This window comes from Sorex fumeus, unplaced genomic scaffold (assembly GCF_029834395.1).
Source record: "Sorex fumeus unplaced genomic scaffold, SorFum_2.1 ptg000045l, whole genome shotgun sequence".
In the NCBI taxonomy this organism is placed as follows: domain Eukaryota; kingdom Metazoa; phylum Chordata; class Mammalia; order Eulipotyphla; family Soricidae; genus Sorex; species Sorex fumeus.
The window spans coordinates 19,907,046-19,930,964 of record NW_026606102.1 but is presented as its reverse complement, the minus strand read 5'-3'; the positions used below and the strand labels follow the sequence as shown (position 1 = coordinate 19,930,964).

The following is a 23,919-nucleotide window of genomic DNA, read 5'->3' as shown; positions in this document are numbered from 1 at the left end:
GCAGGCTGGTGAGGGGAACAGGGTCGGGGACTGTGGGAGTGAAATTGAAGACATTGGTGATGGGAAATGTACACTGGTGGAGGGATGGGTGTTGGATCATTGTATGACTGAAACCAAATTATGAGCAGCTTTCTAATGGTCTATCTCATGGATATTCAATATAAATTTTTTAAATCCTTTACTATAACATTAGGGCTGGAGTGATAGCACAGCTGTAGGGTGTTTGCCTTGCATGCAGCCAACATGGCCGACCTGAGTTCGATTCCTCTGCCCCTCTCGGAGAGCCCAGCAAGCTACCGAGAATATCTCGCCCGCACGGCAGAGCCTGGCAAGCTACCCGTGATGTATTCGATATGCCAAACACAGTAACAACAAAGTCTCCAATGGAGACGTTACTGGACCCTCTGAAGCAAATCAATGAACAACGGGAGGACAGTGACAGATTACTATAACATTGTGATTTACAAAGTTGTTCATAATGCAGTTGTTTCATGACATCCAGTGTTTCAACACCAATCCTACCACCAGTATAACCTTCCCTCCACCAACATCCCCAATTTCCCACCAACTCCCCAAGTCCACCCTCTTAGCAGGGACAAACAAATTTACTTCATATTGCTTGCTATAACGAAAGGGCAAATAAAATTATCAAAACCTAGATCAATAAAAGTCAATTTGTGATGACCGTTATAGCTCACAATAGTGTTACTAAAGTCATTGTCTGAGGAATTTACTGATCTGGTTGGTGCTTGTTGAGCCCCTCTATGTTATTCTTTCTGCTCATTGAGTTTGGACATCTCTACAAAGCTTTTCCATCAAATTTTATGTGCTCTTAATATGAGACTGACACCCAAAGACAGTAGACAAAGAGGCCAGGAATATTGCCCCATAGTTGGAAGCCTGTCTCATGAGCTGGGGGAGAAGGCAGCTGTAATAGAGAAGGGATCACTAAGACAATGATGGTTGGAGGAATCGTTCAGGATGGGAGACGTGTGCTGAAAGTAGATAAAGGACCAAACATGATAACTTCTCAGGATGTGTATTGAAAGCCATAATGCCCTAAATTAGAAGAGTATGGGGGAATTTTCTGCCATGGAGACAAGGGGAGGTTTGTAAAGGGTGGGGGGGTACACTGAGGACAGGTGGTGGAGAATGTGCAATGGTGGAAAGATGGGTGTTTGATCATTGTATGATTGAAACTCAAACATGAAAACTTGTAACTGTATCTCATGGTGATTCAATAGAAAAATTGATGTGCTCCTCCTAGCCGTCAGTACTATGAAATTTCAAGGTATTGTTGAACTGCATATGTGGCCATGTGCTCCAGGACCTGTGAAGCTGGGACAATTTTGGTGATCGGGCAGCTTGATGTGCTTCAGTTGTGAAGCTGGGCCATTTCTATGCCAGAGAATTTCAGGTGTGGGTGGGAGCTTCGAAGCCTTCCAGAGGGTGGGGAATCTGACCACCCCCATTTTGAGAACGCCCTAGAGTTCTCAGTCTGGAGACCAGTAAACCTGGGACATTTCGGCAGTTTGGTGTTCTTCTTGAGATTAGTTGTGAAACTAGGCTGGTTTTATGCCAGAGGATATTTAGTCTGGATGGGGCTGCTGGGTCTTTTGGCAGGTCAGGAATCTGTCCACCTTAATTATGAGTAGGCCCAAGGGTTCTCAGCCTGGAGACTGATTAACCTGTGACTATTCAGCAGCTTGGCATTCTTTTTCTAACTCACTTTTAATTATATGCAGGATGCTTTTGTTTTCATCTTATTTGTTTTTTATTGATTAATATTGTGTGGTTTACAATACTATTAATAATGGTTTCTCATGCACATAATTCCAACACCACATCCATCACCAGTGTACCCACCTCACTTACCCTTTCAAACTACCCTGTTCAACTCAGTTGTGTAGATCAGTTCTCCTAGTATGTTGGCTTTGGGCAATTGTTCTTTGCTTCCTGTATATCTTTAAGTCTGGCATATGAGAGAGATAATTCCATTTTGTTGTATGATTTTGTTCTTTCTTAGAACCGCATTGTTGTATGAATATACTTTCAGTCGGAGACGCAGAGATAAGACACTTGAGAGAAATGAATAAGCATGGAGGGTCATGGCATCATTCAGACTGATGACAAAGGGTGACTGCCAAAGACCACCTTTTATTTTATTTTCTATCAATCACATCTCAATGACTTGACCATGGCAGAATGTTAGGACACAGATGAAACATATCTCATAAAGACACCAAAGCATATATTGTCCTGCCATGTCCCTGAAATTAACACTACAATCTCCAGGGAGGAATGCAAGGTTGAGCATGTAGGCTCTGTGCTTTCATAAGTCACGTCCTCCTCACATCTGGGGTCTGTAATAAGCATGAAGTAAAAGTGTTTACATTACAAAGCCAAGCTAGGTCTGAGATTTGTGAGAAGGGTAGGGCTGCTTCTTTCTACTGCCAGTATACTTAGAGTAATACCAAGGCCACTAAGGAAATAAATGTTAATTTATTAACAGGAATCAGCGACAAAGAAGGGAGATAATAGAACTGGCAAAGATAAGGAATCAGGTACCAGGCAGTTAGAAAGCAGGAAGGGAGAAGGCATACAGGGATATAGTAAAGGAGATAGGCCTGAACCCATTCAATCCCTGGTTTGAGACAGCTCCCCAGACAAAATTGAGCATACCCTGGAAGGCCTTTGAGCTGTGGTTAGTTTAGCTTGAGGCTCCTGATTACTTCAAGAATGATCCCTATAGTCTGTACAGCACTTCATCCTAATACCTGAGATCCACCTTAAGGCCTGGTCGGCTGAGTGTCACCAGAAGTGGTCCCTCAACTTTCTGATCTTTGCATCAGAGATTCACTCCCACTCCTACTCCCCAGACCCCACACTCCATACACACACCAAAAAGAAGAAAAAAAGTAAATGCGCAAAGGGGCTGGTGACAGTAGACAGAGTAGCAGGTAGGAGGCCCTCACACCCATCAGTGACCCCAAGTTGTTAAGGGAGTTTCTTGAGGTAGAGGTGGATTCCAGTCTCTGAACTCAACACGACTCTGGATCTGGGAATGGGTATATTGGAAGGATCAGGAGCCAGCTCAAAGTGGAGCAGGGTCAACGCCACAGCCACTTTCATCTCATTCATGGCAAACTGCTTCCCGATGCAGTTCCTGTGAGGAGGCAGAACCACATATGTAATGGTCTCAGAGATGATCTTGACAGTCGGACATCTATCCAGAGATGATGGGGACCTATACTAAGGGCCTCTTTCATATGGTTCCTGCTCCAGTACCTTCTACCCCTCACATGCCTGGAATCAGGCTCTGAGGCCTGCTCCATCTCCCCAAGCTTAGGAATGACTGACTCTCCTTCAGGCCATGCCTGAAAATTTCCCTCTCTCAGCAGGTCTTAAAGCCAATGACAGAAAGCAGTCTCCAATTCCAGGGTCAGGTGGTCTCCCAGTATTCCTCAGGACTCTGCTCAATCTTTCCATGGCAGTTCACAGTGGGGAGTAAGACAAGGCACTATGAAGGTACAGGGCGCCACTCTCAGGTCTGCACCATCAAAGAATATCCAAAGATATTTATCACATGGAGAAAACTAGATGGAGTTTGAGTCAAGAGTCTGGACAAAAACTGGAAGCCTATGGAGGAGCCCCAAGACACCGACCCTCAACCAGTTGCACCATAAGCTTCATTAAATTGTCCAGAAAACTGCACCCCCATGCACTGACTTAACCAGATTCTGTGTCTTCTACTCATGAGAAATGCCCCTGATTTCCTTCCTATCCTCACGAGGGCTTCTCTTTCCCCTGCCTTCCCAGTGAAGCACAGCTAGCTCAGATCCCCCCAAGGCCCTCCAAGCTTTGTCTGTCTACAAGCCTTGTTTGTAGACATGTCCTACCATCTCAGTGGGTATCCATCCCTCCTGTGATGTTGCCTCACTCAACCCTTCCCTGATCAGGTCCATTTTTTTTGCTCAGCTCATGTTGACATGGCCAGCATTCTTCCTTCCACTTCTGACACAACCTCAAGGCTCAGTTCAGTGTGACAGTCTGTCCTCAGTCCTCTGCCTCTGCACCTCTTCGTCTCTAGATCCCAACCACCATTCAGAACACATTCTTGTCCAGAGCCCAGGAAGTGCCAGACACAGTAGCAGCCAACAATCTGCTCACGAATGAGTGAATGACGAGAGAAGAATGAACAAAGTCTATGCTGGTCCCAAATTCTGAATTTTGTGGGCACGAATGGTGTTTTGAGCTGAGTACCCTTCCCTAATCCAGGAATGGGTACATAGAGAGAGACTTAAGACATACTTTAAAATTTGAAAATAGTCAACAAAATTGAAAGCAAAATTCAAAATAAAATAAAATAAAATTATGATCTGACTCAGGCATAGAGCCCCAAGCTGTCCCCTGCACTTTCCTGCTAGCAACAATTTGGTGAGCAGATGCCTGGAGAAAACTTAATCCTGGGATAAACCAATGCCTAGAGCCAACTCTGGAAGAACAGTTTATTGGAAGCCTTGTTTGTAGACAAGGACTCTCCAGTTGAAAAACTGTCAGATACAAATCCAAAGTCACATGTTTGAGCTGGAGAGATAGCTCCAAGGGCTGAATGTAGGAGAGCCTGGCTTGATCCTCAGTACCACATAGTCCAATGGTATTTGCCAGGAATGCCTCACCAGTAGAGTCTGAAGAAGACCCTGAGCAATAATGGATACTGGCTCCAAAACCAAAATAAAATAAAAACAAAAGACTACATTGTAGGGGCTGGAGGAATAGCACAGCGGGTAGGTGCTTGCCTTGCACGCAGCCGACCTAGGTTCGATTCCCAGCATCCCATATGGTCCCTGAGCACCGCCAGGTGTAATTCCTGAGTGCATAAACCAGGAATAACTCCTGTGCATCGCGGGTATGACCCAAAAAGAAAAAAAAGACTACATTGTAGTTGTAAGTTCCTGGGTGTCATCCTTTAACCAGCTCATTGGGGCAACTGTGGAGGGTTTCATGGAGTGTTGGACAGGTAAGAGTCTAGCCAAGAGTAATGCTGGTATGTGTTACTGTGAATCCCACATGCCCTTTCCTCATAACAGTCCATAGTCCCTAGTAATCTACTCTTGGTCACATTGGATTATTAGATTGGAGATGACTGTGGCTCCAGACTTCTTCAGATAAAGATTTTGCCAAATGAAAAATGTTCATAATTACACACACAGACTGATAGGCAGGCAGATCTTTTGGGGAGCTGTGAACTGAGATGACACCATCAGTGTGATTTTTCCCAATGCTCCTGAGAGTTTCCAGTAAGGCTTCCAATGTCAGCACAAGGGCATACTGGGAATCTCAACACCCCAACATCACTGCCCTCTGGGGGTGGGTACAGGCCACCTGAGGCTCTGGGCACAGTGAATCATCGTGATGGAGAAAAGTAATTATTGGAGGTTAATTCTGAAACAATCTATTTTGTAAAGTGACAAAGCACAGGAGGACACAGGCCTTGGTTCTGCTTTTGCTGCTGTGCCTGTTCCTTGGTTCTTGTTAAAGATCAGCAGGGTGAACTTAGGGACACCCTGAAGGGTCACCTTCTCTGATATAGCCTTCCCTCCATGACACACAAAGTTCCTTCTGCAGACACCACATGTGGGTGCAGGAAGTCACTTTCAAGTGAGTGCACCCAGTAACAACCCCTCCCTGCCAATTCCAAGGAGCTCACCTGGAGCCCCCTGAGAAGGGCAGGAAAGCGTGGCTGTGCCGAGCAGCACCTGGTGCAAACCGAGAAGGGTCAAACACCTGCAAAGAACAGAGACAGAACAGGTAGGCCACGAAATCTTCAGTCCAGGTGGGGTTGGGCTTCGGTAGCAGAGAGATGGAGTGAGGTAAGGAGACCCAGGGCAACCCACTACTCCATGTCATACCTCTGGGTTGGGCCACACATGTGGGTTGTGGTGAAGACCATAAATGGATAGGGACACTGAGAGTCCTGGGGATAGGAAAAAGAGAGAAGACTGAGCACACCAATTCAGGCACCAGCACCCCATCCTGTAGTGTGCGTGGGTATGCACAAAACCTTGTAAAATCTCTAGAGGATGCTGTGGAAGGGGGTATTAAGCGAGGAGCTTACTGCTGAATCCTGGCAAGGCCTGTGTGCACATCTCAGGAGTTGACCAGGACATAGATGTGGAAGTAAAAAGTTTTACTTTTTAAAAACTCCTACAACATTCCTCTTTGTAATGGCTCCTTGAACCTTAAGGGAATAAGCATTAACTCATTTTTTCCTCACAAAAACAGCCTCCAAGAAAGATCTTTTTTCAGGTGAGGCTGCTGAACTCAGAATAATCTGAACGACTTGCTGTTAAACACACAGCTGGTTCAGCAGAGGTGGGTTCAGACCCAGGCATGTGAGTGTGTGTGTGTGTGTGTGTGTGTGTGTGTGTGTGTGTAGAGGGGTGGGGGCATTGGTAGAGGGAACGGGGAGTGTCTCCCATCAGTACAAGGATCTTAGGTCTGTTCATCTTACCCAAGCAGTGAGTTCCTGCTCCCTCATTGCTTGTAAACCCTGAAGAGAGAATTTCATCTTCCCTCATTTTCTCTGACTACCCAGTCCTTCCAGATTAGAAAAATGAACTTTTTAGAGTTGAATTACCCAGGCCACACTTAGAGGCCAAAACCAGTTGATAGAGCTTTCTGATAAAAGTGTTGTGGCAGTGTTTCATAGACCTCATTCTAACTACAAAGTATTGATTCTTGAGGGGAAGCAGCCCCAAGAGCTCAGGACTTTTCTGACCCCGTGACCCGCTCTCCTTCCACTATGCTGCTTCTCAGGGAGTGCACCAGGAGCAGGCTTACCTTTGGGTAGGGAGCGCCCATCAGGGAAGGTGACAGGTGAGCTGAGCTGTCTGCTCACACTGGGCACGGGTGGGTAGAGACGCAGTGCCTCCTTGATGCACATGGTGGTATAGGGCATCTTGTCCATGTGGTCCCTGAAAGGAGCATTCCCAGAGTGAACAGAGCTGCCCTGGGCTCCACTCCCAAGGCTTGCCCACAGCTGGCACTCACCAGGTGATGGAGGTGCCATCCCCCAGCAGGCTCTGGAGCTCCTCCCGGCACTGCTGCTGGTGCTCGGGGTGCGTGGCCAATGCATAGAGGATCCAGGAGATGCCGCTGGCCGTGGTGTCGTGACCCTCGAACATGAATGTGTCCACTTCTGCCCGTAGGTCCTTGTCAGACAGGCCTCTCCCGTCCTCTGACTGTGGACATGGAGAGAGAGTGGGTTGGCCTCTTTGTCTGTGGGTGTGTGGGCACAGTCACGACTTTCTCCACACTCATCCTTCTCCAGTCACCACCCCCCACTCATCCCTTCACTCTTACCCTCCTCCAAACTCATTCTCCTTTATTCACCCTCCCCCACATCCACCCTTCACGCAAACACATACCCTCTTCGACTCACCCCCTTTCACTCACCCTCCACACTCTTCCTTCACACTCACCCTCCTCACTCACTCCCTCAGTATTCACCCCTCCACACTCACCCTTCCATACTCACCCCCCCTCCACTTACCCTGGCAAAAAGCAGGATGTCCAGGAAGTCCAGATGCCTCTTCTTTCTGATCTTTTCCAGCTCACTCTCGTCCTGCAGGTGCAACTTCCTCTGCTGGATCACACGGTCTGTCAAGACAGAAGTTGCAGCAACATTTGATTGCTCTGCAGGCCCCAAGTCAGTGTCCACAGGAGCCTAAATACCTCCCTCAGAGTGTATGCAGTGAATAGGAGAAGTGCAGGAGTGCAGGTGCACAGCAGGTGAGAGCTATAAGACATATTCAACATTCCCCATGGGAAGATATTGTAACAGCATGTAGCCCAGCACCTGGCAAACTCATGTCCTCTAGGTCTGAGTGGAGTGTAAGGTTCCAGCTGTGACTGGGACATCACCATGGGTTCCTTGGATGCAGCTGATGACAGTAGGGAGAGCTTCAGTAAGGTCTCACCTGTGTGCTCATGGGCAAGTTGGCAGGCCTTGGTACAACTGCGGCCAGCAGGGGTCAGGCTGTAGATGAAGTTATTCTGGTGGAATAAATTCCTCACCCGGGAAAAGAAGAGGTTTTTCAGGTCTTCGATGGCCCGGATGTAGGACTGGGATTTCCTGTAGGAAGATAGGGCAAAGCAGATGGGAAAGGGGGATTCCGGCATTGGAATGGGGATGTGGTGGAGGTTTCCACAAAACCAGAGAGGCAGTTATTTCTGTCTACACCCCTTGTCCTTTAGACAAGACTTGAGAGACCAGGTATTATGATCAGAGACCAGAGTTAAGTTGTGGTTGATCTGGAGGGTGAGTGGAGCTGCCAGGGCTTGTCCCTGGTCAGGACTCCTGAGAGCCTCACTGTTTGTGCTAGTTCATTTGCAAACCATCCTACTGGCCTTTCTAGATGGATCAGGACAAAGCAGGGAAGCTCCTGACCTGTCAGTCTGCATGCTGCTGGGGTGGCTGAAGGCACACTTCAAGATGGTGTCCAGCGTCATCAAGGAAATGTGTTTAAAGATGTCCACAGGGGTACCATTCCTGCTGAGCTCTGCCCATTTGTCCTGGGGGGAGGGACATGGACACATGTGTCTCCCAGAAGGACATATGTTGGAATCCCTGATGGCACTTTTCTCAAATCGCCTGGTCAGTGCCACCTTGTTGAACAATCCTCCAGGGATTCTCTAGAGGCAAGAGGGCTTCAGAGACATCGCTGAAGAGATGAAAGGACAACAGCAAAAGGGGGCATGTCTTCCCATAATTTCTGATAGCTATAGATCAGTTAACAGAATTTGCTGAATCATTTGCCCCTCAAAGTTATGAGCAGCTCAGGCTTGAGTTTGGGAAGTCCACCCTTCCTTGCAGAGAGCTTATGTTAATGTATTTGCTTATCACCTTGCAATCATTGTTACCCCCCACTGTATTGCTCCTGAGGCACTCCCAATTCCTGGCGCTTATGCTTACCTTCTCCTTAGTACCTTTCTTTCCTCTGTCTGTTAATCACTTATCCGATAGTTTCCCATTCTATCCCTGTGCCCTCAACCTGAATGTAGCAGTTTCTTTTTCCTTATATTAGCACTGTTGATCTTAATAAATGTCACTGACCATTAGCCTGTCGACCTGTTTTTCTGTCCATCTGCCAGGAGAACCACAAACACACCTGGGGACATGGACACAGACACCAAGGGTCAGTGACAGACATAGGTACCTGTGTCCCTTCAACAGACAAACTATGTTCTACCTGTCACAAAATATTCTAATAAACCTTCCCCCTTTCTATGGAAGTGTTTGGGTAAATTATGTACATGAAGCATCCATTTTGGTAATGTGGCAACCATTTACTAAAATACCTTATTGAATAATTATTCATAGTTTTGGCCACACCCAGAAGTGCTCAGGGGTTTCTCCTAGCTTTGCACTCAGGAGTTACTCCTGGAAGAGGTTGGGGAACCATCTGAGATGGCAGGGATTGTACCCAGGATGGCTGCATGCAAGAAATCACCCAATCCTCTGAACTAGCTCTCTGATTACTATTCATGTTTTCTATAGTTTAGTTTATTTGTAATATTAATAACAAGTTATCTGTGGTATAGATAAACTAGACAATGGTACGGTTTGTATCAAATGATACCAAAACTTTGGCCCAAGATTATAAAATGAGATGCCAATAAGGGAGTAGCAGTGATTGGTGGGGAGAAATAGTGAAATGAACTCGGTATAACTAAGGACATTGATAGACAGTCTTCATAACTTTGAAGTTGGTGAGTCAAAGTAACTGTTTTGATTATAACAATTAGCATTAACACTATTATAAATATGGGACCAAAATGACAATAATTATGTTAAATTTTGATATGAAAAATCACAAATGATGAAGGTAATCCACATCTTTTGGATAGCAATAAATTTTGTTTCTCAGGGTCACTGACCCATGAACTAAGCTTGATGAAAGAAGATACAAGTGAAGTGTACTACCCAAGTGTTTGGTAGAGAGAAAGTCAAAGGAACAGCCTTTGTAGATTCAGTTCCTTTGTTCATCTGTTCTTAGCTGACCTGGTGGGTGAGAGACCAGAGTCTTCTGGGAAGAGTCACTAACATATGGTGGTTCTGAGATGCATTTTGAACCTCCACAGGCCTCCATGGGGATCTCCATGCCAGGCAGAAACCCTGGACCTAGCCAGAGATTCAGGCACAATATACTGGGATGAACATCCTGTCATTGACTGTGACAGTACCCAGGTCAGTTCACTACAACAGGTCCAGTTGTCCAGAGACAGGCAATCACCCATCTATCAAATCAAAGATTAGAAGGGCCAATTGCTTCACGGTGACTTTCTTTTGTATGTGGAGGGCCAAATGTGTCTCATTTGGTGCATGGGTCATTTCCCAACTCATTGATTTTTAGGAACAATCACCCCATGTGGACTTGTTGTTGTATATGGACATGTCCAAAGGAGGTCTAGGGGCACTTGGACAAGAGTGGACTCTGATTGTGGTGTACGAAAATGTGTACAGGTGAGAGAAAGACAGACTTACCAGCATCACTCGCACAGAATCAGCCGTGAGTCCCACATAGGGCTTGAGGATGTCATAGTGGAAGGCTGGGGTCAGCATGCGCCGGTGCTGGAACCAGGGCTGCCCATTCAACAGTAGCAAACCGTACCCTGGGCCAGACAGGGGTGTGTTCAGAGAGAGAAGGGTGTGATTAGAAGGACTAGAGTTACTTTGCACAGAACCATGGGTAGTCCACAAAGACCCATCATGGTACAGGTAGGAGAGGATAGTACATCACCCTAGGAAGTTGATTTTTTTTAACTTACTGAAACTTGTAATTTACCATGCCATTAAGGATGTTTTATTAATAAGCATGCTCATAATTCTAATACCATCCATCACCAGTGTATCCCCCTTTCTCTCCCAATTGTCCCAATACCTTTTCATAGATCACTTCTTCCTTTGTGTTTTCTTTGGCCCTTTGTTACTTTCTTGCTGTGTGTGTTTATACAATAGCCAGGATATGGAAATAACTCAAATGCCCAGATGCAAATGAATGGTTGAAAAATCTGTGGTATAGATCCCTGGTCAATGGAAACTGAGGAAGCTAAGGCATCAGAATCCCTGCATTTTACTCAGAAGTGCCATTTTGCCCTCCCCCCCCCAAGTCAGAATTGACCCCCACCCTCAAAGTGGATATGGAAGAGTGGATAAAAATGGCTCTTTAGCCATTTCAGATTGGCTCCGCCCAGCCCGGTTGGCTGCGCTCCACAGCCAACCATTACTTCCTCTCTCCATAACTCACTATAAACATACAAAGACATCCTGTAGTGCCTAACCACACAGCCACACACAATAAACAACTCCAAACTGCAGAGGTCACAATGGTAAAGCAACACAGAAACCCACCAGGATTAGTGAATGAAGAGCTTTCCTAGAAGACTCAACTAGTAATCATGAGCTATATAACCTGTTCGATAAGATACTTAGAGGTTAATTGTTGAGGATGCATAGGAGTTCAAAGAAACAATGGAGCAAACTACCAATAAAACATAAAAGGATATGAGAGCAGAAAATGAGTAAAATACAAAACAAATAACATCTGAAAACTTTCTAGGTGAAATGAAAAACTCACTGGAGAACCTCAGAAGCAGAGTAACAACTGCTGAGGACAGAATCAATGAGCTCCGAGATGAAGTTCAGAAAATCTCAAGACAATAGCAGAAGGGAAAAGGCCTCAAAAAAAAAAAGAAACCAACAGATGACTAGAGAACTTTGGAATAAATTGAGGAGGAACAACATAAGATTCATCAGGGTCCCAGAGGGGCAGGAAGGCAACGCTGATGGAAGAACAATCAAATCCATCATTGCTGAGAAGTTCCCAGAGCTGAAGAGTTAATGCACCCAGACCCAGGAAGCCTAAATGGTACCAGATAAAAGAAATACAAATAAAAATACTCCAAGACACATCCTAATCAGAATGACAAAAACCCATGGATAGAGATAGAATACTGAAAGCATCAAGATCAAAGAAGATCATATGCAGAGGAGCATCCTTAAGATTTACAGCAGACTTGTCATATCAAACCTTCAGGGCCCAAAGACAGTGGTGGGATACAGTGAGCCAACTCAAAAAAATACCTCATCATGAATACTTTACCCAACCAGACTCTCATTTATATCTGGAGGAACAACATACAACTTCACCGATAAACAACTCAGGAACTCAGAGACTCAAAACCATTCTTTCAAGAAGAAATAAATGGCTACTTTAAGACAAGACAAGCCCCATAAACACACTAAACTCCTGCAGAACAATGGTACAAAACGCTACAACAATAATCTCTCTTAGTGTCAATGGGTTAAATTCACCAATTAAGAGAAAGAGAGTGGCAGGATGGATTAGAAAATGGAACCCAACACTGTTGCCAGCAAGAAACACACAGTCAAAGTCAATGGTTGAAAGACAATTCTTCAAGCAAGCAACTACCTCAAAAAGGCCCAGTTGGAGCTTTTTATTTTTTAAAACTAGTATCAGATGACATAAAGTACAGGCTGAAAAAGATTATAAGAAACAGCAAAGGCCTTTTCTTTCTTTTTTCTAAATTTATTTATTTATTTTAATTTTAACTAGGGGCTGGAGTGATAGCACAGCGGGTAGGGCATTTGCCTTACACGCGGCCAACATGGGTTTGATTCCCAGCATCCCATATGGTACCCCAAGCACTGCCAGAAGTAATTCCTGAGTGCATGAGCCAGGAGTAATGCCTGTGCACTGCTGGGTGTGACCCAAAAAAGCAAAAAAAAAAAAATTTTTTTTAATGAATCACCGTGGGGTACAGTTTCAGACTTGCAAGCTTTTGTGCTTACATTTCAGTCATACAATGATGGAGTACCCATCCTTTCACCAGTGCCCATTCTCCACCGCCAATAATCCCAGTATCCCTCCTGCCCTCCCCCTACTGCCCTCAAACCCCACCCCGCCTCTCTGGCAGGGCATTCCCTTTTGTTCTCTCTTTCCTTATGGGTATTGTAGTTTGCAATAGAGGTATTGAATGGCCATCATTCAGTCTATAGTCTGAATTTTCATTTGTATAGTCTGAAATATAGTATGGTCTGAAATACTTCATTTGAGGGAAGAAATGGAAGAGAGGGGCTTAATAGATAAACATAATATCTTTCATCCTCAAAAGGCTGAATACACATTCTGCTCCTATGCCTCTGGGACAGTCTCCAACATAGACCACTTGCTGACACTCAAAACATACCTCCACAAAATTAAGAGCATAGAAATTGCCTCAACTATCTTCTCAGACCAGGATGCACTGAAAGTAGAAGTTAATCAAAAACAGAAATGGAGCAACAACTCTGGCATTTAAATAGCTTCTTACTAAACAAATAGTGGGTCAAAGAGGAAGTCAAAGAGGAACTTTAAAGGTTCATGAAAACAAAAGAGAAAGAAGGGGGGTACAGCCTACCAGAACTTGTGAGATATAGCAAATGTAGTGTTAAGAGGACAGTTCATTGCTATGCGAGCATTCTTCAGGAAGGAAGAAAGGGCCCATTAAGGTTCATTACTACACAACTTAAGAAACAGGAAAATAATCAACAAAGGGAGCCCATGCAGGAGGAAGGAAATACTAAAACATAGAGTGGAAATTAATGAACTAGAATGCAAAAAAAAAAATCAACCCAAAAGATCAATGAAACCAAGAACTGGTTCTTTGAAAAAAAATAAACAAGATCAATAAACCACTAGCAAATCTCACAAACAAAGAATGAATAAACTGAATCAGAAATGAAAGAGGGTACAATGATAGCATACAACACAGAAATTTAAAGAATCATCAGAGATTACTTTGAGAATTGTTATGTCACAAAACGAGAGGACCTAGAAGAACTGTATAAATTCCTGAACTCCTATGACCTCCAAAGGATGAGCCAAGATGATTTGGAATACCTGAACAGACCTATCACCATTGAGGAAATTGAAATGATGATCAAAAGTCTTACCCAAAACAAAAGCCCAGGCCTAGATGGATTCGCTGGTGAATTCTTTCAAAACTTTAAAGAGGACCTATACTTTTCAGACTCCTCCAGAAAACTGAAGAAACAAAAATAATTCCAAACAGTTTCTGTGAAGTAAATGTCACCCTGATGTCATAAAATAAACATAGACACCACCAAAAACTAGAATTACAGGCCAATATCCCTGATAAACACAGGTGCAAATATCTCCAACAAAACTAACAAATAGAATCCAAGAACTCATCAAAAATATCATACACCATGACCACCTTGACCAAGTATGATTCACAGTGGGTACATAAGGATGGTTTAACATACCCTATCTATGGGATGGGTCCTTATGAAGGGCGGATAAAAGTCTCAGTGTATGATTTAGCCTGGCCAGGTCCTGGGTCAGTCACAGACCACCATGAGGACGCTGCTTCTTACAAGACTTTTATTCATACTGAGCCACAATCACATACGTGCTGAGCCTTTTCTGTGCCAAGTGATGACCCAGTTTCCATCTTCCTTTCTATTCCTCACACAAAGCTCCTACTGACATTTGCTTGCTTTCAAAAACTAAATCAATCTCAAAGAAGCAGAACTTATTATTCTGAAAATGCTCAAAGCCTGAGCCATTATTAATTAGTGACTGCATTGGTACCCTTATTAAAAAGACCTCCCCCTCCTTTTCATTAATACTTTCTACACTGACCCAATCCTGAAGTTGATTTTACCTCTGTAGCAGAATCTTAGGATCAGAAACACAAACTTTCCATATGCTGAAGTAAATAGAGCAGCAGGCACAGTGATAAAGTTGGTTGGCTTTGGCGGTGGGGGCATGATGGATACCTCATGGGACGGGGGTGCTCCGGCCCGTCCTTCATGCCCGACCGAGGTCACCAGTTGCCCCCCACGAGCAGCTCTGCGGCACGGCCATGGCCCCAGAAGCACAAGGACTTAATACAGAAATCCAGCAGCTTGGAGCAGAAAAGCGAACGGACTATGCGTTAATCCACGCCACCATGCCTGCCCGGATGGGAAAGGGTGTTGCTCCCTTCCGCCCTCTCCTCTCTGGAAAGAAAGATGGCGGCCGCATGGTGGAGAGCAGGTCTGAGCCAGGGGTGGGGGCGCAATGGATACCTCATGGGACGGGGGGCGCTCCAGCCCGTCCTTCACGCCCAACCGAGGTCACCAGTTGCCCCCCACGAGCGGCTCTCTGGCACGGCCACGGCCCCAGAAGCACAGAGACCAATCTCTTAATTATCTGACTCTCAATAGAAATACTTCCAGGGTTAATAAATAAAATAGCAGAAATCCAAAACCGCACGGCCGCTATCGTGGCTGCGCGACATCATTTAATTCTTGAACCCATCTGTAGAAAGCAGATCATTTCACAATGCTTTTTTAGCATGGCTGAGTTTGGGGGGGCGGTAAAGTCTAAATAATAATGGTGCAACTTTTATCAAAACAATGAAGCTAGTCAAAGTAGACAGAGTGTTAACTAGAATTCATCTACCCCACAGACATTGGGGGGGGGAGTTGGGGGGGTTTATTGGGGTTCTTCGTGGCGAAAAATAAGTATGGGTAAAGGGAATGGTGATTGATATTTGCATGACTGAGACCTAAACTTGAAAGCTTTGTAATTTTTCCCACAGCGATTCAATAAATAAATTAATTAATTTAAAAAAAAGTTGGTTGGCTTTGAAATCAGACAAGTCTGTTGATCATTGTATAATAGAAACCCAAGGACAAAATTTGTAAGTCTACAACTGTACCTCATAGTGTCTTACTAATAAAAATTTAAAAAAAAGAAATCAGACAAGTCTAGTATAATCTACAGAATATGCCATATCAATAAAAGAAAATGTAAAAACCCTCTGATCATATCAATAGATAAAGAGAAAGCATTTGACAAGAACAAGAACCCCTTCCTAATAAAAATTTCTCAATAAAATGGAAATTGAAGGAACTTTCCTCAACATAGTCAAAGCCATTTACCACAAGCTCACAACGAACATAATTATTAATGGGGAAAACCTAAAAGCCTTCTCTCTAAGATCAGGCACAAGACAAGATTGTCCACTCCCATCAGTTTTATTCAATATAGCACTGGAAATATTTGCTACAGCAATTAGATTTTTAAAAACTGTGTCCAGGGCATACAAATAGGAAATGAAGAAGTCAAACTCTCACTATTTGCATATGACACTATAATATACTTAGAAAACCCTAACGACTATATGAAAAACATTCTAGAAACAATAAATTTGTATAGTAAATGACAGGCTGCAAAACTAATACACAATTGTCTGTGGATTTCATATACACAAATAATGAAAAAGAAGAAATAGATATTTTTAAAAACCATCCCATTCACAATTGTATTTCATAAAATCAAGTACCTCAGATTCAGTTTAACAAAAGTAGTGAAAGACCATATTTATCCAAATGAGTGAATAAAAAAAAACTAGGATGCATCTACACAATACAACACTATACCTCTGATAGGGAAAATGAAGTAATGAAATTTGCTCATACGTGGATGGACATGGAGAGTATCTTGCTGCATGAAATGAATCAGAGGAAGACGGACAAACATAGAATGGTTGCGATTACTTGTGGGATATAAAAAGAAACCCAAAATAACATAGTATGTGAAAAATACCCAGAGATATAGAAATAAGGGCCAGGAGGATTCATCCATTGGTAGGAAGCTTGTCACAAAGGGGGATGAGGAGTGTAGTTAGGGGTTGTTGGAGAGGAGTACGTGGGCTGATGACCTCTGAAGACTGTCCAGTCTCCTTGGCTTTTCTGGCGTAGCCTGCAATGTAATAAATAGCCACTAGATGGCAACAGGGCTAGAGCGATAGCACAGCGGTAGGGCGTTTGCCTTGCACGCAGCCAACATGGCCGACCCGAGTTCGATTCCTCCGCCCCTCTCGGAGAGCCCAGCAAGCTACCGAGAGTATCTCGCCCGCACGGCAGAGCCTGGCAAGCTACCCGTGACGTATTCGATATGCCAGACTCAGTAACAACAAAGTCTCCAATGGAGACATTACTGGGCCCGCTCGAGCAAATCGATGATCAACGGGAGGGCCTCGAGCAAGAGAAGGGAATGAGGCCTGAATCAGAGAATTGGGTAGTGTCATGGTGTAGGCCACCTGTTATTCTCTGTCATTGACAGAAATTCTTGGCAAATCTAAATGGATAGACAGCCACTGTTTTAGATAGATGTACTTACCAATCCAGGAACTCAGTAAACGGTAGATACTGATATCTTTGGGGTCTGAAAGGGAAAGAAGAGCATTGGTTGAAGGAATAGATTGGAGTGGGTTGGAAGAAAAAGAAGAGGCATGGCTGGAGGAAGCTCAGGTCCAGCTCACTCACTGAATTGATACTCTGGAATTTCGCAGACCAGGGTCCTGTACTCATATCAGTGAATAGGGGTTTCCTCTCACCTGATCTCCCAAGTATCACCTTCATGTAATCAGGGTCATAGATCAAAATTTGGGTCTTTGTCCCCCACAGCCAGCGAGAACAAGCTCTTGGGTATTTCTCTATCCATTTTAGTAACACTTGCAGTTCATTATTCTTTTGTAACTGTTATCAGAGGAAAAGAAAACAAAATATATTAAACCCTTCATACAGTGCCTTGTTGGAGTAAAGGCTTAGTGGCAGTCCCAGGGAGGGTTCCCAGTCCAGTGAGAAGTTATGAGCACTTAGAATGTGGACGCTGATCCGGCAACTGATGGTCACGTATGAGACCAGGACAACAAGGGAGACAGACTGTGCCATGGCTTGCATGGCTTTGGATGGTCTCAGATTCTGTGTTTGGTTCTACCCTGCTGATGATCCTGCTCCCTCCTGCTCCTTCTCTGAAAAAGAGCAGCTCAGCTCCCTGCAGCTCCCTCTTTGGGAATCCTTGTGCATGAGTCTCCCTTATTTCATCCTGTCCCCAGATCCTGCTGCAGGGTGGCACAGCAGTGAGGAGCCTTTCCATCCCCCACCTACGTGCCTTTTTTTTTCTCCTCTTGACTCCAATACAGTTAAGTTAATATGTATTAATAATTACTCATTTACCGCACAAAAGTTCAGTTACAGGGTATTGGGGAGAAAGTATACATACCACCCAGTAACTTTATCACCTACAAGAAAGGGTTAGATCACTTTAAAAAATCCTTTACTAGGGGATGTGTAAATTATAGGTCAAGAGCAGGTCAACTGTACCCATGGGGCAAGTGCATCAGCAGCCTGATGGTGCTTTCAGGCTTTCTGATACCCAAAAATTGCCTCTGTGCCCCACACTCCTCAGCAGGTACTCCTCTGTGCTGGATGTGAGGTGAGGAGGATGGAGTCCTGAACTCACACCAAAGGGTTTTAAAAAATGTGAACTGGGAGGTGGAACATGGTGTTAACTGTGCAAATCAATGTCAGTGTTCTTCACCTCAGGCTATTCTGGCGGCACACTGGCACCCCAGGTACCAACAACTGCTGCGGATTTAGCACACAGTGAAATGAGGACCTGGGCACCCCTCAACATAGCTGAGGCTGTGATTTCTGGCAAGCTCAATCTGGTACAGATGATGAATTGAGTGACTGGTCAGGGAAGCATCTAGAAGCCCTGTTTTGTGGAAAGAGCTGAGGCTGTTCAAAAGGTCAGAGAGACTCAGGGAGACACAGCTATTGCCCTGTAAGTGCAGGACCGCTGCTATACCCCAGGAGGGAGAGTCTGATAAACCTGAGCCACCAGCCCCAGTTTCTAAGAGCAGAGAGTTCCCTGGGCTGGGGTGGATGACCCGAGAGGGGAGCTGGCTTCCCCGAGACCCAGAGAGGTCGTGCAGCAAGACTTTCCAACGATCTGCTGACCACCACACCTTCTGAAGCCTCCCCCAGTCCTCCCGCTCACCTCCCTGCTCCTTCCTACCTCCTTGTAGTGCCCGAAGAGCCAGTGGGAGGGAGGTGATGGGAACTCTCGGACAGCCTTGAGCAGCCACTGGCGGTGCAGGTAGAGCTGGACAGCCTTGAGCAGCAGCAGCACCAGGCCGAGCAGGAAGGCCACTTGCAGGAGCCCAGAGAAACTGCCCAGGGATCTGGTGGGGCTCAGCGCGGAGACACTCATGGTGCCGTGACTGCAGGATGGCTGGCTCAGCCTGACTGTGCCTGATCACCCAACCCACATCAGTGTCAGGGAAGGGTGGCCCCACCCACCTTGGGGAGGTGACTGCTGGGGGCAGGACTCATAAATTCTGACCTGGCAGGGGCAACTGTGTCTGATTGCCAGGGCTGGAAAATGAGGCTGCAAATGGAGGCAGTTGGAGCAGGGGCTCAGGGCAATGTTTAGGGATCTGGCGCTCTGGAGGTGGGTGTGCTGTAGTGCACGGGAAATGTAAACCAATCACCTCGGCAACAAAACTGACTAGAGGAGTATCTGAAAAAGAGGGAGTTTCTTGGCTACAGTGATAATGGCCTGCACACTCCCTGCCCCTCTTTGTGGGAAATTATCCTCCTAACAAAACCCCTTAGGCTGGGATAGTTTCCTGGGTAAAACAAGTTTCGAGACATGGGTAGCAAACTTTTGGCAGGTCAGAATAGAATAGGAATTGTTGACTTCGCTCTATACTTTAGGGTACCAGTTGATTGACTAAGTGAAATATTCCAACCTCTGTTAGATTTTCATGTGCTTGTTAACTGTCCTTAATGAGTCACATTTTGGGAGCCAGAGTAAGGGGGCAATATTGTATTGAACAAATGTGAACCTGTGAGCTCACTCACTCATGGACGCTCAGATGATTTATTTTTAGTGAGGGGATGCAGTTTTGGCCACCCCCAGAAGTGCTCAAGGATAACTCTTAGCTCTGCACTCAGGAATCACTCCTGGTGGACTCAGGGAATGCCAGAGATCAAACCTGAATCCCCTTCAAGCAAGACAAGCACCTGACCCACGGTATTGTCTCTGGCTCCTGCTAAGGTGATCCTGAAGTAGTGGACAATTCTTGTGTGTTTGTCTGTCTCATTCTTTTTCTCTCACTTCTTTTTAATTTTTTATTAAGACCGTGATTTAAAAAGCTATTCCTAGTTGAGTTTTAGGCATACTATGTTCTATCTCTCATCAGGCCCACCGTCACAGTCAACTTCTCTCCACCAGCGTCCCCATGCTCCTTTCCACCCCACCTTTAGCCCCCAGCCCACCTCTTTGACAGGCACATTTTAAGTTAGATTGCTGCGGTTTAGATCTCCTGCGTTCAGTGTTTTTGCCTCCGCAGTTTGTATATATAGCTATACTACTCTTCTATGCAACCCATGTACTCAAGGCCCTTGTCTCCTGCCCCCTGTTACTTCCTCTCTGTTTCTCACGCTAAACCCCTCAATTTCTTTCCTTCTCTATCTTCCTTCCTGTATTCTGGGGTCAAGTGTTATGAGTTATCCTCCCTTTAATATGTTGCATTCTTATTTCCAGATAGTGTACTGGTTACCATAGATAACCAATAGTGCCCAGTGTTTGGTCTTCTTCTGGCTTACTTTACTTAACATATCCTCCAGTTCTATCCAAGTTGCAGTGAAATGTATTATTTTATCATTCCTTGCAGCTGCATAATACTCCATGTTTACATATACCACAATTTCATAATTCACTCATCTGCCACTGGACACCTAGGTTGATTCCATATTGTAGCATTAAAAGAGATTTTTGGTATAATCTTGACAGAAGATTATTGGCAGAAGTGAGTGTTCATGAATGAATCTTGGCTCACTGCAGTATTGCCTCTGGATCTTGTACCAGGCAGAATTCACGGGGCAGGGGGGGGGGAGGATTGGGGAGAGGGGGGAAGCCCTCAGACAGGAGCAGGCATTGTCCCTCCACCTGCCCCCTATAAATCCTAGCAACTGCAAACTCCAAACCCAATGAAAAACCCAGGGATATGGGGTCAGTGACTGCAAACTGGTTGGGGAGGGGATCAGGGACGGGTCACTCCTTCTCATCTCCCAGCCCCTACGGGGTCCTTGTTGTCACACCAACGAACTGCCTCATGGTGCCATTTAAGCACATTAATGGCCGTGATCCAGAGACTCACAAACCAATCTCAAAACTGAGCAGCTCGCTGCAGAGATTCCTCTGGTCCCAATTACTTAAAATTTTAGAGTTCAAGAAGCACGCAGCTGCTTTCACGGCCATGCAACATCTCGTGCTATTCATCACTTATCACTTAAGTCACTTAACTTCCCGTTAGTCGTCGATTTGCTCGAGCGGGCGCCAGTAACGTCTCCATTTGTCCCTGTCGCGTGCTAGTGTAGCCCAATGGCATCTCTTCGCTCCGGGAACATGGAGGGCCTCAAACCGATCGTTCATGACCTTGACAAAGAAGTCTGACCATCTGGTAGGTGGGCGGCCACGCGGTCTCTTGACATCCCGTGGAATCCAATCAGTAACAGCTCTAGTCCAACGGTCGTCTTTAAATCTCATTACGTGACCAGCCCATCTGATTTTCGACACCTTGGCAAATGAGACAGCGTCCCTGATCCTTGATCGTCGACGGATGTCAGAACTCCGGATTCGTTCTCTCATTTGAGTGAAACGTGATATTCCAAGCATAGCTCTTTCTATTCTTCTTTGGGAGACCTGAATGGCGTTCTCATCTTGTTTGCGTAGGGCCCAGGTCTCTGAGGCATATGTTAATGCAGGAAGAACAGTGGAATCAAAGAGATGTGCCCGGAGCCGGAGGTTCTTCGTCCTCTTAGCTATTTCTTCGACGTTCTTGAAGGCGTTCCAAGCCGCTCTCTTCCTCCTGCGCAGCTCGGGTGCCAGGTCATTTGTCATGTTGACCTCTCGACCTAGGTACACATAGCTGTTGCATTCGGAGATGGTCGTTCCATTGAGAGCGAATGGGGCGTCAGGAACAAGGCTGTTTCTCATAAACATTGTCTTCGTAAGATTCAGCTGTAGTCCTACCTTTCCACACTCACGGTCAAAGTCGGCCAGCATTTGTGCCGCTTGGCTGATGTTTGGTGTTATTAAAACAATGTCATCAGCAAAGCGGAGGTGGTGTAGTTGCCGACCATCTATCTTCACTCCCATTCCTTCCCATTCCAGTCGTCGCATGATGTTCTCGAGGGTGGCACTGAAGAGTTTTGGTGAAATGGTATCACCCTGCCGCACCCCTCTCTTGACATCAACGATCACTTCTTTGTAGAATGGTGAGATCCTGGTAGTGAATCCGCAATACAGCTCACGGAGGATCCTGATGTATTGGGCTTGAATGCCCTGATTGGCTAGGGCTTCAATGACCGCTTCCGTCTCAACAGAATCAAAGGCCTTCTTTAAATCAATGAACGTTAAGCAGAGCGGCATCTTGAACTCCCGAGAAACCTCAATGAGTTTGATTATCGTGTGGATATGGTCGATGGTGCTGAATCCTTTGCGGAACCCTGCTTGCTCACATGGTTGTCCTTCATCTAGTGTTCTGCCAATCCTATTCAGGATGACTCGAGTGAACAACTTGTAGATGACAGACAATAGGCAGATCGGGCGATAGTTGCCAATGTCATGGATGTCTCCCTTCTTGAACAGTAGTACGGTCCTGCTGGTTTTCCATTGAGATGGAACCTTGCATTCAGACAGGTAGCGAGTGAAGAGCCGAGCCAGTGTATTGATGAGTACTGACGGCAGGTTCTTCAGGTGTTCAGGTCTGACCTTGTCTGGGCCGGGTGCTGTTTGCTTCTTTACTGACGAAATGGCGTGTCGGATTTCGGAAGGGAGAACGTTGGGAACGACATACCCATCCTGTGGAATTTGGTATGTCGGCAAGTGGACATGGCTATCGAAGAGATTTGAGTAGAAGTCATGGATAATCTTCTCCATTGCCGTTCTGGAGGATGTGATGGATCCATCAGGACGTCGGAGGGCAGTCATCTTGGTCTTATAGTTGGCGAAGGACAGGCGGGCCTTACCAATACTTTTCCCGGCTTCTGCCGCATCTACCAGTACTTCTGCTCTTCTCTCTTTGAGGTCTTCCTTGATCGCATCTCTGCACTGCTTTGCAAGCTCGGACGTTAGCTTGCGGTTGCCTGAGGCATGCGCCAAACCACGCTGGCGAATTAGCTCAAGAGTTTTCGAAGATAGGCGACTTTTTGTGGCTATCTCTCTCTTGGCGTTCCTCGCACATTCATGGAGGTGCTGAACCAGTCGATCGTATTCCTCGTCAATGTTGTCAACAATGGCATCTTCCCATGTTGCCGCAATAGTACCAAAGAGTTCCCAGTTGGTGGTCGTTCTGGGAGTTCTCTTTTTGAACTTTGCAGCCCTTTCTCCCCGCTCTGTGAAGTAGAATTTTGCACGAAGGAGACGGTGGTCCGATCCCGTTCGAAATTTTGGGACAACAGCGACATCAGTCAGGCAAAACCGTCGATTGAATATGATGTGGTCTATTTCGTTGTGGAATCGTCCACCGGGAGACTCCCATGTCCATCGTTTAGATTCTGCCTTCTGGAACTGTGAGTTACCATGAATGGTCTTGGTCGACATGATGAACTCAGACAGTCTCTCACCCTGTTCGTTCCATTCTAGGCCATGGGTTCCGATGTGAAGTTCTTCAGCTGATCTTCTCGGTCCTATCTTGGCATTAAAATCACCCACAATGATCTTGTAGAAGGTGTGGTCTTCTTTATAGAATTTCTCTAGCTCCATGTAGAACTTCTCGATTTCTCTTTCATCATAATGAGATGTTGGTGCGTAGACAACGAAGATAGAAACTGCAGGCAGTGAGCCACATCTATTCAAATGTAAACGTCCGATTCGGGTTGTTAGGCATTCGAATGAATCAATGCTCTTGGCCAAGTTTGTGTTGATAAGGACACCGACGCCTCCAACACCTCTTTTATCGCATGTTCCGAGGAACAATTCT

At 45.5% G+C, this 23,919-nt stretch overlaps 1 protein-coding gene across 1 annotated transcript; it reads right to left on the bottom strand.

Annotated features, from left to right (window-relative positions):
- Positions 1-2,089: 2,089 nt before the first annotated feature.
- On the bottom strand, positions 2,090-19,191 carry LOC130031123 (cytochrome P450 4A11-like). The gene is made up of 12 exons (XM_056122401.1): positions 18,945-19,191; positions 17,479-17,620; positions 17,262-17,306; positions 10,550-10,677; positions 8,453-8,577; positions 7,983-8,137; positions 7,556-7,662; positions 7,054-7,244; positions 6,844-6,977; positions 5,913-5,977; positions 5,711-5,787; positions 2,090-3,166 (listed from the first exon to the last, which is right to left on the bottom strand). Exons 1-12 carry the CDS (start codon positions 19,137-19,139, stop codon positions 2,998-3,000), a joined length of 1,533 nt encoding a protein of 510 aa, XP_055978376.1. The 5' UTR covers positions 19,140-19,191; the 3' UTR covers positions 2,090-2,997.
- Between the last annotated feature and the right edge of the window lie 4,728 nt (positions 19,192-23,919).

What these genes read in the sequence shown, in the direction of transcription:
- LOC130031123 (XM_056122401.1), bottom strand. Translation starts at nt 19,139, where the DNA reads ATGAGTGTCTCCGCGCTGAGCCCCACCAGATCCCTGGGCAGTTTCTCT. An exon ending in AGCAGCATGCAGACTGACAG is followed by an intron (nt 8,138 to 8,452) that starts GTCAGGAGCTTC and finishes ATCTTCCTACAG; the next exon opens with GAAATCCCAGTCCTACATCC. An exon ending in CCCTTCTCAGGGGGCTCCAG is followed by an intron (nt 3,167 to 5,710) that starts GTGAGCTCCTTG and finishes GCCTCCTCACAG; the next exon opens with GAACTGCATCGGGAAGCAGT.